The sequence below is a fragment of the Ahaetulla prasina genome, chromosome 5, assembly GCF_028640845.1.
Source record: "Ahaetulla prasina isolate Xishuangbanna chromosome 5, ASM2864084v1, whole genome shotgun sequence".
In the NCBI taxonomy this organism is placed as follows: Eukaryota; Metazoa; Chordata; class Lepidosauria; order Squamata; family Colubridae; genus Ahaetulla; species Ahaetulla prasina.
The window spans coordinates 94,051,716-94,067,345 of record NC_080543.1 but is presented as its reverse complement, the minus strand read 5'-3'; the positions used below and the strand labels follow the sequence as shown (position 1 = coordinate 94,067,345).

At 37.3% G+C, this 15,630-nt stretch overlaps 1 protein-coding gene across 1 annotated transcript in view; it reads left to right on the top strand.

Moving 5' to 3' along the window:
- Positions 1-15,630, top strand: part of GABRG3 (gamma-aminobutyric acid type A receptor subunit gamma3) — a 472,076-nt gene that overhangs the window by 248,590 nt on the left and 207,856 nt on the right. Inside the window, exons 4-5 of the mRNA XM_058186148.1 lie at positions 305-528; positions 1,978-2,060. Of these exons, the coding sequence (XP_058042131.1) occupies positions 305-528; positions 1,978-2,060 (307 nt within the window). The remainder of the gene's footprint in view (positions 1-304; positions 529-1,977; positions 2,061-15,630) is intronic.

Below are 15,630 nucleotides of genomic sequence, written 5' to 3'. Positions count from 1 at the left end.
TTAGAAACATATGATGAAATGCAGATGAATGGATCAGAATCAGTCTTGCCTTTAATCAGAAATTTAGGACGGGCTGCCATGAGGCTTATTATTATCACAGTTGAAAACCTCATCTATTATTTGAAAGTAAGACAGTGACTAACCCAATTCACATGGTTAATGCAACACATGACTTGCTTCTTGATTTCTGAGTGTGAATTAAAAAAGAAAGATAATATTTTAAGAGAAATGTGAACATTTTAATAAACAGATCATCTGGCTCAACTAAATTTATTCTAAAATATGTATCTAATCTCCTTTGCAGGAATACCAAATTGATATTTTTTTTGCTCAGACATGGACTGACAGCCGTCTTCGTTTCAACAGCACCATGAAAAAAAGTCTCACTCTTAACAGCAACATGGTTGGGTTAATTTGGATCCCAGATACTATTTTTAGGAATTCTAAAACTGCAGAAGCTCACTGGATTACTACACCCAATCAGCTCCTAAGAATATGGAATGATGGGAAAATCTTGTATACTTTAAGGTAAGAAGCATTTGTGTCTTTCAATAAGGGCTAGTTTAAATAATCGCTCACCTTTTTATAGAGATTAATGTAATTTCAATTTTATAACAGAAACAGAAAAATCTTAGCTGGCGGAGGGCCTTGTCCCAAAGATAAGAAACATAATCAGCTTGGAATTAAATTGGACTGTTCAGGAAACTTGTTCCCTTAGTTTTGATGTATTTTAGTGACCTGGAGAATGGATTGTGCTGAGTTATTCTTGTTATTCTTTAAAACTGTCAAATAGGACAACTATGCAGAACTATGAGGAGTCCTCAACCTATGATCACAATTGAGCCCAAAATTTCCATTGCTAAGCAAGACAGTTGTTAAATGAGTTTTGCCCATTTTACGACCTTCCTTGCCATAGTTGTTAAGTGATTCACTGCAGTTGTTAAGTTAATAACATGGTTGTTAAATGAATCTGGCTTACCCATGGACTTTGCTTGTCAGAAAATTTCAAAAGGTGATCTCATGACCTCAGGGCACTGCAACCAGCATAAGTACGTGGTCATACCAGTTGCCAAGTATCCAAATTTCGATCACATGACTATGGGGATGCTACAACAGTTGCAACTGTTAAAAACGATCATAAATCACTTTTTCAGTTGCTGTTGTAACTTCAAACAGTCACTAAACCACTAAAATTTAAAGATTGTAAGTCGAGGATTACCTATACTATATACCTACAACTACAAACATACATTAATGTATTTTTTCCCAGAAATATAGGTAAAGAGAGTGTCAAATTTAGCTGTATGGCTCTGGCAGTCATCCATTGAAATATTAAAATTTAGGGCTCTAGATTCAAAGAAAAAAAAGGTGCTCTGATCCATGCTGTGACATTTAATCAGCCCTAAATAGAAGTCTATGAAGAAGCTGCATCTTCTCTTGGATTGAGAGCAGCTTCTTTTGACATCTGTAGCACAATCCTGGGAAAAGTCACAACATATATAAGACATGAAGGTAGGTGCTAAATGTATGATTCCCTTTCTCTTTAAATCTAAAGTACTGGACAAATTAGTGAGCAGGCCTGAGTCCAATCAAACCCAGCCAGCCATCTGGCTGACTGCATGGGCCTATCCATACATAGGTATCTGTTGCAAGCCACAATGATATCACATGTGAGAAGACATCACTCTGTAAATATCATAATTCATGTCATCTGCATAATAGTTATAAAATGGTAGCTTATTTCCCACCCCCATTCTAATTCCCATATGACTGTGTGGTTTTCTTAGCAATAATATGAAAGCAATTGCCATTGCCTTCTTCCATGATGGTTTCTGCCTAGTAGTTGCATCAAAGAGAATCCTAAAAAAGCACTTTCTCGTAATATTCCAATTAAGGCTTTGAAATGACCGAGTTACTAATTTTTTTTTATAGCCTGCTGTCATACCAAGACAGTAATAGGTACCTGGTTTTCTCTAGGCTCACCATCAATGCCGAATGCCAGCTGCAGCTACATAATTTTCCCATGGATAAACATTCATGCCCGCTGATATTCTCCAGCTGTAAGTAATAGCCATGGTGCATATCTACTATCTACTAAAACTTTGCATAAAGACTTGCATTTGCTTCTCAATTTAACAGGTGGCTCTTACAGTGGCATTAGATTAAGGTGCTTATTTTCATATTTTCTAGGCATGTGACTTTCTCCATCTGCACTTACAGCAGGATGTTTTTCACCCTGCAGCATTATCACAAATGACAAGAACTATTAATTTGTGGTCTCAATTATGAGTAGGCTGAAAAATGACGCTCAGGATGCAACAAGCATAAAGAAAAACATGAATCCATAGTCCAGAATGTGGCAGGTGTTACAAATAAAGACCCATTTATCTTGAAATGTGTTAAAGGTCCATAACAAATAGCTTAAAAGCAGCTCCAACCTATCTGTTAGAATTGGACAAATGATGTTTTCCTTTTCTTATTTCATAAGCTTGCCAGCTCTAATTGGGTAATCGTTATATGTGGTTATATGGCCATGTGCCAATACTTCTCAGCATTGTTGAGCGAACCTGCCATCCTTGTTGGTAACCCTGCTGCCAGTCAGACTCTCTTACAGCAAAACAATGAAAAATGTTAGTTCTTGCCTTAAATTGCAAACACAAACAGTATCAAAATCTGGTTAAGAATATTTTCCATGCTGCCATGCTGCTTTGATGTATGTGTGTGTAAATACACACACATTTTCTATGGCAGTCTTTGATTCTAAAAATATTTTTACAGAAAATGCAATCATTGATTTATGTGGGAAGATTCAGTTTTCCATTTGAACATTTTAAACTATACATGGTTGGATGGTCAATATTAGGATCTAAATATAATAGAACTCTGGAAACAATTATGTCAGTAACAAAGCTATGGAATGTAATGAATAATAAAAAAAGATTTGATCTTTATTCCTATTCTAAAATGACTTTATGGAGAAAACCAACATTAAAAATTGGGAAAACGATGGTAGTATAGAAAAATTGGATAAAAGCAGTGATATTTATTTTGGATGAATTGATAAAGGATGCAGATGAAATTTTAACTTACTGCGTGTTCAGAGGCAAATATCATCTATCAATAGCATCTGATGCAACTCAGTGGCAATATGTACAGCTGCAACATGTGTTAACAACAATGTTTGGACCAGCAGCATTTTCCGCTTCTGAAAACCCAAGATACTACAACAATTTGTTAAATCTTTTTAAAGTGTGTGTGTTTGTGTGTGTGTGTGTGCCAATAGTGGGTTTCAAATCCCGGGCTACTGGTTTGCTATCGGTAGCATGGGCGTGTGCGCTTGCTTTGTGTACGCACGGCACTTCTATGCATGCTCAGAAGCTTCTGCAGATGCACAGAGCATTTTTGATGATGTCTGGGTGGGAGCCTCCCGCCACTCACCACTACTGGTTCACCTGAACCAGGGCGAACCTGGAGCAATCCACCACTGACCATATATATATGGTTTCTATAGATAAGTCATTTTGATTTGCAGATGTTAAGAAGTGAGTAGAATAAAGATTAGAGGTTCCTATATTGCCTAGAGTTCTAGACCATGGGAGTGTCTTAACTTCTAAGGCCAGAGATAATATAAGCATATTAGAAATACATGAATACTATTTGTATTAGATAATTATACAGAGAACTACCTGTTTACTCTTTTATCAGCATATTACTTTTTTTTCTGTTGTATTTTTTCACCTTTTTTTAAGCATTTGTTACACATTTTTCAGGACAGGATAACACTACAGGATGTGGTATTTAACACAGAACAAGTAGAACACAGAACAAATAGAAGAGCAAATCCATAAGATAAAGTTGGCTGAATATCTGTTTTTGTTTTGCATGTTAGTGGGTGTTAGTTGCAAAATATGTATTTGTAGAGATATATAGAGATACCAAAATTTATAATCTAAAACAGGGGTGTCAAACTCAATTTCAATGAGGGTCATATAAGGGCTGTGGTTGACCTCGGTGGGCGGGGTGGCATGGCTGACCGGGCAGGCATAGCCAGCTTGATGCCACTCACTGGGCATGGTTGACTGGATGGGTGTGGCCAGCTTGACGCCAATCCCCAAACTGTTGGCATGTTTTGTCTTCGCATTGGGTTGACTGGGCCAAAGTGATGCGGGTAGACCACGCTGAAGCCACGCTGGCCCGATATTTCTTCACAATGGATAGACCAGACCAAAGTGATGTGGGTAGACCTAGTCGAATCCATGCTAGCCTGATATTTCCTCTTTGCATTGGGTAAACAGGGCCAAAGTGACACAGGTAGACCAGGCTGAAGCAACACGGGTAGAGCAGGCCAAAATGACATGAGCCAGCCTCTTACATTTTCCAGGACAGCCCCTTGAGTTTGACACCCCTGATCTAAAATAAAATACACACATGAGTAAAAAAAATATCCTCTGTGTCTGTCTGTCTCTTTCTCTGTCTCTCTCTTTCTGTCTTTCTCTGTGTGTCTCCCACTCTGCCTCTTTCTCTGCCTGTCACTTTCTCTCTGTCCTTGTCTCCCTCTATCTGTCTGATTCTTTGACCTAAATCCAAATTTATTCTTTTCCAAACACGTTCCCTTTAGCAAAATCTATTGCAATTGATAGAATTCTAAGAACTCCAGGAGTTCTTAGAACCAGTATACTTTCATATACATTGAGTGAAAACCTCTGATTCATATTCTAATAAACTTCTAATGAACCAGCAAATAAGTAGCATTCTTCACTGATAATGGGCTGTTTGTATCTGATGATTTACACAGCAGTCTTTCAGAACCTTCTCAATATGGGAACCAACTGTTGCAGTATGGACGAAACACTTAAGAAATTGATCTTGCCTCTTAAAACCTTCAGCAAACCATCAAAATGCAAATAAAATGAATCTGGAAATGTCAGATTCCACCCTCCTATGAATTACTGGGTTAGAAAAAAAAGTCACATGGATGTCTGTAGATGCATATTGGGTTATACAAGTTATATAGCTGAGTTCCTACTAGAAAACTTTTGATTTGCTAATGCGTTCATTCTCTTGGGTATTTGCATCAATTCATATTGTGCTGCTAGTAGGCTGTTGTAATATCCAGTTATAAAGAACCATTCATTGGGAAAATATCAGGCTCCCATTAATTTCAATGGATCTTGCATAAAAAAAGCTTTCCTAGGATTCTTTTCCATTTTTATACATGGAGAAGAATGTGGCCTGTGAATGTGCACAGAAAGTCTTAACAAGCATTTAATTCTAATCTGTAGTTTTAGATTTACTCTGAAGTGCTATGAACATAGGCTGAAAATGTGTTGAACAGACATAAATAGAAGTGCTGCTTTTCAGCTTTTCTCATGTTTAATAGTAAAAAATGTCTTGGGGCAAGAAGAAACAAACTGGACAGTGGCGTGAAATTGTTTCTGCAAATGCAATTGCTTCTGTAACGTACTGACAGATCTGTCTGGTAGTTATTCAAAAAGAATGAAAATATCCTGTGCTACTATGAAATTATTGAAAGACATGCCAAGAATTATTTGTAAGTGGGAATCTGTTTAGTGACTTGAGAGATATTAGAGAGATGATAGTTCAGCTTCCATTTGAAATGGTAATGGCCAGCATCCTCAGGATCTGATCTTCTAAAGAGCAGTCAGGATTGATCTCCTCTAGGACTGACTGGTTTTGTCGGCATAAGCTTAAATGGTCTCCGGGGAATGGTACAGGACAGGAAACCTTGGAGGAAAGTTGTCCATGGGATCGTGATGGGTTGGACACAACTTCGCAACTAATAACAAATCAGCATCCTGCCACAGCTTTACTTCAAAAGAGGGTTGAAACTATACTGACTTCAGCGATCGAATGCCCTTATCCTGAAGACATGGTAGAAATGAGTAGGAGGGGGTCAAAAAGAGTGAAAGACAACATGTTCTTGGTGAAAACACATTGAAGGGTTATGAAAGAAAACATCCTATTGTAAAATATCACAATACAAAGGACATGCGGTGAGCTTTCCAAAGACCATTTTCTAGTCAGATCTTCAAACCTGTAGAGAAAGTTAGCATGGGGCTCCAATCTCCAATAAATAATTTACCATCAGTTGAAAGAAGGGGAGAGTTTATAAATACTTGATCTCTGATTTTCTCATCTATAAGGGAACTTTCTTTTACTGCATCTTAAAGAATTGGGGGGGGGGGAGAATTTCCTTTGTTTCTTCATTGTTCCAAAGTTTCTTATTCTGAGCTATCCAACCTATCTAGTATGACTGTGCAATGCTTTGCTTCAGTTCTAAAACAGCATTTGAGGGCACACAGAGCTGCAAATATAGCACCAGTCTACAATTCTATAAAGAAGCTGAATCTTCCCCCAGAACTTCATAGTTAGATATGGATGGCAGCCAGATGAAGAATGCCTGTTCCGTCATAGCACCTGCCCTTTGGAATAGCATGACCAAACATTAGACTGGCCCCAACCCTATTGGCCCTTTAAAGCCTTGAGTCTGTGCAATAGATGTGTTGAATTGTTATTGGTGAATTTGTTTTCACTGCAACAGCGGATTATATGTGTGTTGCTGTTTCTCTGGGTTGTTTTTTTTAAAAATTGTTTTAATTATAGTTAGTACCCTTAAAGTCATTAGCTTGAGATGGGTGGCTATAGAATTTGAATTAAAAAACAACAACAACGATCCTATGCATTTTCCCAGGTATGCAAGTCTTAAAGAGTTGCAAACTGGAGCTGTGCTTACCTCATGCACTTTGAAGTAAAAGCAAATGCAAAGCACTTTATAGCATTACTCCCTAATATAGAGCTTGACTTATTTTAAGGAAAACACCAGTGAATTAATTCCTAATATAATTCTTTATATTCAAATATTCCCACATTAGGGAAGAAAAGAGCTCCTTTTTCCACAATTTACTTCGGACTTTATTAAGATTGTACTCTAAAGTAATTCAAGGCAAATAACTGGGCTATTTCTAGACTTCTGGATTGAGCCTCAAATTATATCAGTTGTTTTTTTAATACCTTCAATAATTTTCAAAACAACAAATGGAAAATAAAGCATACATAACAGCAAATTGCTGAAAAGAATGTAGGAAGACCATCCCCATGTTTTTGTGGTGGAATGCTGCCCTCAGACCTGGGAATCTGGACTACATTCCATCACAGTTTTGGAATATTGAGATTTGCTGAAAATATATGTGGCTGTTGTTTGCATCAATAACTTTGCAAAGTGGATAAATACAATTTGGTATCTGAATAATCCCTAGTAAAGTACAATGTATAATAGCTGGAAGGTCTGAGGAAATATCTACAGACCCCTCACATTATGAGCATAAACTGTTTCAATTCCTCACGTCAGTATTCTGCTATAGGACATTGCATGCCAAAACGATTAGATACAGGAACAGTTTTTCCCTTGCACGATCTTTCTGTTGAACACCTAACTTTCACAGTATTGTCTGATGTCTATGTATAATTACCCATGTTGTATAGCTGTAGTATTACTATTATCCTTCCTATCTCCTCTTATTGGTATTATTATTATTATTATTATTATTATTATTATTATTATTATTATTATTATTATTATTATTATTATTCTGTTGCTTTGCATGTACACTGAGAGTTGATGCACCGGACACAGATTTATTGTGTGTCTAATCACATATGGCCAAATAAAGTCTTCTGTTCTGTTCTGTTCCATTCTTTTCCATTCCACTCAACTCAGCTCCTAGATTATTCTAATGGAGAACTCAATGTGCATGCAACATTTACCTGGACCAAATTTCATTTACTAAAATGGGATTTACTTTATGAAAAATACATAGGATTGAATTATCAGTCTAAGTTCCTGAAATGGTTCCACGTTTTAGGAACGCTTGTGCGCTATGATTTAGAAGAGTTTAATATAATTAAAATAAAGCTATATTTCCTTATTATAATTGTTTAAAATAATGTATCATTATAAATGTAACTTTTATTGACTATCAGTTAAATTAACAAATTCATTTTACCTGGCACAGATATCTTATCTCTTTTAATTGCTTTGATTTTTATTTTAATGTCTTCTTTCTGATAATAGATTAAAGAAGTCCAAAAATAGTTAAATACAATAATTTTAAAATTCGTTTGGCAAGGGGGGAAAAGCAAGAATAAGATTGAAAATGTTGCAAGAATCATAAAACAATGAGGGCTTTGGCTTACCAGCTTGGGAGCTTTATTATCAAGCTTCCATTATAACATGGGTGAGAGAATGGATAACTCTCAGACAAAGAATTGTGGCTGGAAGGACATGATCTCCTATTAGATTGGCATGCTTTTTATGGTACAATAAAAATAAAACTCACAAATACTTCCAAAGACATTATATAAGAAATGCTTTACTTTTAGTATGGGAAAAGGTGAAAACTAAAACCTATATAAAATTATCAGTTTGGCTCTCAACTATGGAAGTATTTACTCATCCAAACATACTAAATTTGGGAAAAACTTTAACGTATAAAGACATTTTGAATACAGAATGGGAACTTAAAACTAAATAACAGTTACAAAATCAAGGGGCGGTTTTATCATGGTGGCCACACATGCAAATACAATTGAGATATGAGAAAGATGTTAAGTCATATGGTTTTTACAAAGAGCAAACAACATTAGATTAAACAATGTTAGGGATAGATGAAAAGCTAATAAAGAAACTATATACCTGTAATTATTTATTAAGTTTAAAAATGGAAGACAAGCAAGTAAAAGAGAGAATGATAGCATGGGCAAAAAACTTTGGATATATGATAGATTTAGGTTATTGGCAAAAACTCTGGGAGAGAGACTATAAATTGAAAATGGCAACTACTTATGAGGAAAACCTCTATACAATGTTTTAAAGGTGACGCTTACCATTGGCAAGATTAGCAAAGATGTTTAAAAACTTGTCAGCCAAATGCTGGAAATGTAATCAGACACTAGGCATGTACTATCATATATGGTGGACTTGTGTGAAAGCAAAGAATTATTGGATTTTTTTTTTATTTTTTTTTGTTTACATTTATACCCCGCCCTTCTCCGAAGACTCAGGGCGGCTTACAATGTATAGGGCAATAGTCTCATTCTATTTGTATATATTTACAAAGTCAACTTATTGCCCCCCCAACAATCTGGGTCCTCATTTTACCTACCTTATAAAGGATGGAAGGCTGAGTCAACCTTGGGCCGGGCTCGAACCTGCAGTAATTGCAGGCTTTGTGTTCTTAATAACAGGCCTTACCAGGCAGAGCTAAACCGGCCCTAAATTAAGGATTAAAAATACATCTATGGTTAGAAAAAATGTTAACGCTACATATAGCTTATAAACCAGAAATATTTTTGTTAGGGATAGTACCAGAAAGATATAATAAAGGGAATTTGTATTTAATATTGCATGTCTTGACAGCAGCAAAAATTGTATTTGCACAGTACTGGAAAAATAAGTAAACTCCGAGATAAGAAGATGTAATTAAAAAGATATTAGATTGTGCAGAAATGGATAGACTGACATTAAAGATAAAAGAGAAGGAAGATACAGAATATTTTCCAATATGGAGTTTGTTTTATAACTGGTTGGATAATAGTAGTAGAAATTAGGTGCTGGAAAATATTATTATTATTATACAAAATGGCAGTATACACAGCAAACGAGATAATTATTTTTGTGCCTCGCCCACCCTCTTCTCCTCAGCCGGGCCCCTCCCTCCTCCTGCCAGGCCTGCTATCAGATTCAGAGTCTGATAATGAAGATGAATGGCCTGGCATTCCTCCAGCCCCCAGCCATGCCCGGACAGAATGTCAGGAATGAACAAACAAACCTCACTCCTACAGTGTGTGAGCACGAAGCCAGCCATGTGTTCGAATTGCCAGCAGCAGATCCGGAGGAAGGGAATTTACAGTGGACGGATCCCTGCTTCCGGAGAATTGAGAGGCGACGTCAGCAGAAGGAAGGGAGGGGCAGGCCTGGATAAGTGCTGAGTCATGGAGCCACACCCCATGGCCTATATAAAGGATCTGCTTTTTGGCATTCCTTGAGTCAAGCAAAGTCTCATCTGGTTTGCTGAAGTCACACCTTGGATTCCTGCCTGCCTGAGAAATCTGAAAGGAATTTGGCAAAGCTGTAGAAGCTTCGTGGCCACGCTTGATACAGACTTCCCAGACCCGGTCGTTGGAGAGGGAGTGGGACACGACAATTATGCTGGATCACAGTCTCACAGTACCACAGTCAAACACTTCCCAAGCGTTTAGGACTGCGTGATGTATCGGCGAATTATGCAAGCAGATCCCAGTAAGGTGGCCTTCTGCAGCTGACCAATGGTGATCTTGTCAGTGCCAATTGCTTTTAAGTGCTTGCCTAGGTCTTTAGGCAGAGCTCCCAGTGTGCCGAGTACCACTGGAACTACCTGCACTGGTTTATGCCAGAGTCTCTGCATTTCGATTCTCAAATCTTGATATCTGGTGACTTTTTCAAGTTGTTTCTCATCAATTCTGCTGTCACCAGGTATAGCAATGTCGACTATCCACACTTTTTTCTTTTCCACAATCGTGATATCCGGGGTATTGTGTTCCAAAACTTTATCAGTCTGTATTCGAAAATCCCACAGTAGTTCTACATGCTCATTTTCAATCACTTTTTCGGATTTATGATCCCACCAGTTCTTTGCTACAGGCAGATGGTAGTTGTGACACAAATTCCATCATCATCATCATCACCATCATCACCATCATCATCATTATCATCATTATTTTGTTATTAACAATATTATTGTTATTATCTATATATATAAGAGCGAAAACCACTCACGCATTAATCACAAAATCTCCAGAACTGTAAAGCCTACAAACTTGAAATTTGCCAAATATGTTCCTCTTGGCTTCTAGGTTCTCACTAAGAAAGGATTTTTTGAAATGACCATCAGAGGATTAGTATTTCCTATATTATTATAACACGCTCTGATGCTAATTAGTTAGATGTCCTACTCCCCCTCCCAACTTGAAAATAACTCTGGAGAGAATGGGATAGCATAGGACAGGCTTCTGTGGGGCAAGCCTCATGGAGAAAAGGGCTAGAAAGCCTGAGGGAGAGAAGGGGAGAGGATAGGGGAAGATTCATGTTGTAAGTATAGATTTATCAAGCCCAATCACATAGTTTCATAGCGAAGCACAAGGATCCAGCTAGTATGTTATATAATTATCTAAGCAATTGACCCGGACATTACACTGTTCACAAAGCACAGAAGTATGTTAATTGAAAATGTATAAATAAACTATATAAAAAAAGAAGTCCCAAAATGTACTCATTTATTCTTTCATTATATTGCTCTGTTATCTAGTTATAACATTTACACCATATCATGCATGGTAATAGTTGGAAAAGAGAATGTGCTAATTAATATATTATCCTTTAGGATCCTTCTGGTAATTTAGGAGAGGCGTTAGATTATTAGGTTTTTTTGCACATATTAAGCTCTGTTCATATAGCACTGACAGAAGATGCTCCAACTAAATTGCAGTTCCTTTCCTCTTGCTATTTCTTATATGTCATAGAAGAACCTTCTAGAACATCAGTCCCCTGGAAATAACTAGCTCATTAGCAGAAAAGCAGAAATAAAAGCTTCTTTCTTTTTCTCTTCTTTAATGTAAGGACCAAAACTAATTCAAAACTACTCAATCAGCATTTCATTTCTCATTTTTTTCCTCATCCAACTGAGCCTTTTCTCCTGAGTACTGTAAGGTATGCATTGGGAACTCAATTGCTGAAAACTATAGATCAAGAAAGGACAAAATGTCCCTGTGGTCTCATCTGCTGAAATGAATAAGTTCCTCGATCACTCATGTTGGTGAATTTGCAGAAAAAGAGAATAAGCAACATATGCATTTTGAAAATTAATCTCTCAGGCCTATAAAATAATTTTAATAGGGTCTTATCCATATTTCCAAAACCAAACAAATTTTTCTGGAACACTCTTGTGAAGTAGAGCATTTTCATAAATAATCAATAAGCACAATGATGACATCATATGTAATTATTGACAGATGTCTTTTCTGTGGGTAAACAATTACTAAAATTATGTCATCATTGAATTAGAAAACTTGGCATTTGCTAGTTGTGAGTAAGGATATCAACTAGTAAGAACATCTGCCAAATCTAATGTCTAGCATGATTCATCCTGGCACAGCCTATCAGTCCATTATATTTCCTTTGAAGATAGTTGATGATGGAGGTGAAAAATTAATTATCAAGCACTTGGGATCCTGAAAATAAGCTCCTTGGATTATAAAACTAAATTGTGTTTCTTCTTATAAACAAATGCAATCATGAATTCTCTCAGTACAAAAAATGATTGGGAGCTAAGAGGGGGGAAAATCCAGGGGGAAAAAATTGAATACATTGTTATAGGACAGTGACTCAAGATTCTGCTGACCTTAACATTCTAAACCCTCCCCCCACTTCTCTTTCCCTCTTGAGTATATGGCTCAAGAATTTCTAATCCCCCTGCCTGCATGCTTTCCATACTTTGTTTACCTTAAGGGTGGATATTTTTATGCGGGTTGGAGACTGCTGCTGATTACTTATAGAAGATTATGTAGAGAACGTTGAGGGAAATATGTGGCAACCATCAGTAAGAAAATGAGCTCAGCAGGGGAAAGCAGGAAAGTGTAAGAAAGAAATTGTTCTGCCTCTACTCTCTTTGGCGTAAGAGACAGAAAAAGAGACCCTGTTAGGCTTTCAAGGTTCTGTTATAGCCTATATCAATAGAGTCCTTTTAGTATTTCTCATAGTATCTGTTTCCTGACTTGCTCCCTCTTGCAAGGATGACAGCCTTTACTACGTGATATTACCAGGAATTTGATGACATCATAGGATGGAACAAAGTTGTTTGTTTATTTTCAGGTTGGAGGGGGAATATAAGGGTAAGGATTAAAATGGGAGCAGAAATATTTTGGAAAGCAAATTTCCCCTAAGTCCACCTTTAATGTTCCTAGTCAATGGCCCCAAATCATACCACTACTATTTGTCCAAATTTTGACACTGTGACTTTTGGCCAGTTGAAGAATTAAAGATCTAACAGCTAAAATTGAAGCAGATTACCTTCTTAAGCCACCACTCCTATTTTCCTCTTTATTTTGAAGGAAAAAAATATAATTAAAAGCAAAAAATAATGAATTAGAAATTTTCAAAGATGAGAGAATGCCAGCTCCGCTGGTATGGATATGTTCCGTAGAACATGTCATAGCACCTATTGCCAAGACTGCCTAGCAACTAGAAATTAATTGCTGGTGATCTCGCAAGCATCCAAAACAGAGGTGGCAAGACACCATCAACAAAGATATGCAAACCGTGGGCCTGCACCCTGGAGACGCAGCTGACTATGCAATATTTATTTATTTATTTATTTATTTATTTATTTTTGTCGCACAGTATATATAATCATAAGCATGAAACAACTATACAACACATAAGCATATATATGAGTATGAGTATGTAATAATTGTATTAATTGGATATAACGAAGGAAAACAATAGGACAGGAACGGTAGACACGTTTGTGCTCTTATGCATGCCCCTTACAGATCTCTTAGGAATGGGGTAAGGTCAATGGTAGATAGTTTTTGGTTGAAGCTTTTGGGATTTTGGGAAGAGACCACAGAGTCAGGTAGTGTATTCCAAGCATTAACTACTCTGTTACTGAAGTCATATTTTCTGCAAATCAAGATTGGAGCGGTTAACATTAACCTTAAATCTATTGTGCGCACATGTATTGTTGCAATTGAAGCTGAAGTAGTCTTTGACAGGAAGGACATTGTAATAGACAATTCTATGAGTTAAACTCAGGTCATGTCGAGGGCGGCGTAGTTCTAAATTTTCTAAACCCAGGATTTCAAGTCTGGTGGCATACGGTATTTTGTTATATTCGGAGGACTGGAATACTCTTCTTGTAAAATATTTCTGGACACGTTCAATTGTATTGATGTCAGAAATCTGGTATGGGTTCCACATATGGAACCATATGGAATATGGTGTTCAATGATCTGAAAAGCAGACTCTGCACCTGTGGGAATATGGTAGAAAGAAGAAGAAGAAGTTTTAGAATGACACTGCTCAGGATTCAGTGTCAAAAGACAACTATATTGTTTCCCCTATTTCAGATGAGCTGCTTCCAAATAGTAAGAAAGAACTGGGGAATCTTACTTAACGGGAGACTCCGTTTAAGATTTAAACTTCAAAATAAATGGCAGTCAAGTTGAATGAAGTATCAAACAATTTAATTTGTAGAAAATCTAGTGTAAAACAGTATTACAGAGCAATGCTGAACTGATCCTGTTAACTGAAACAGAATTAAAATCTGTTGCAAGTACATGTGCTTTCCAAGTTTTCTGTCAACTTCTCTTATATGGTATTTGTGTTCATTAAAAACAAAATCACCAAACTATTTCAGTTCTATACTGTTTTCTCTAAAATGATCATACTATATAGAAATAGCCCTGAAATTAATTAGTTAAAAAGCAAGTTATAATAAACCAATATGGATTAATCAGTTCTTTGCTTGATCATAGCCAAAAGATGTTTGACTGTCCCCAGGATGGCATTCTGACTCACCAGGACTTTTTATCCCTGATGACAGACAACTGATTTCACTGCCAAAGTTGGTTCTTTGGCAGCATACTCCCCAGTTATAAATGGGAGCTACTACTAGGAATGACTCAAGATGACTTTTGGATGACCATGGACCTATCAAAGAAGAGGACCTAGGAGTTAATTTGGGGTCCCAGTAGGGGAGCATCACAGTGGAGGTGGTTGATTAATTAACAACAGATCCCATCTCCCCCCACCCATCTCCACTCTACCCATCTGTAATTGGATCATAGTGTTTTCCAGTATTAATTTATTGATGTGTTTAGTATATATCAGGAGTGTCAAACTAAAGGCTGGATTTGGCCCACAGGGTGCTTAAATCCACCCCACAGGGTCAGCCTGGAAATATCAAAGGACCAGCCCACAGTGCCTCTGGCAGCTAAAACGGGCTGCATGTAGGGGCCCCGCACCTCATTTTTATCCTCCAAGGCCTCCTGCAGGACTCTGCCAGCCAAAAACTAGCCCCCAAAGGGCCCAAAAACAACCGAAAAAATGGACCGAAAAACAGACCAAAAACAGGCCTGAAAACGGCCAGCAGAGTGTTTCAGGAGGCCATGGAGGATGAAAACGAGGCACAAGGGCCACGTGCAGATCCCCCACCATGCCCCATTTTGGCCGGCAGGGTGCTGCAGGAAGCATCTGTCCCACCCCCTCACCCCCTACCCCCCGCCGGCTCACGGAGAACTACAATGCTGGCCCTCAAAGAAATACACTTTGACACCTCTCGTATATATACTGTATGTGTTTGTCTTTTATGATTGTAAGCACCCCAGAGTTATCCAGGGTAAGATGGGTGGCAAATAAATAAATAAATAAATAAATAAATAAATAAATAAATAAATAAATTTATTTATTTATTTATTTATTTATTTATTTATTTATTTATTTATCCCATCTATGAAAGAGTATCATCTGTTAAGACCCAGGAACAGGGCCCTTTCTGCCATTTTGTCCACTCTGTG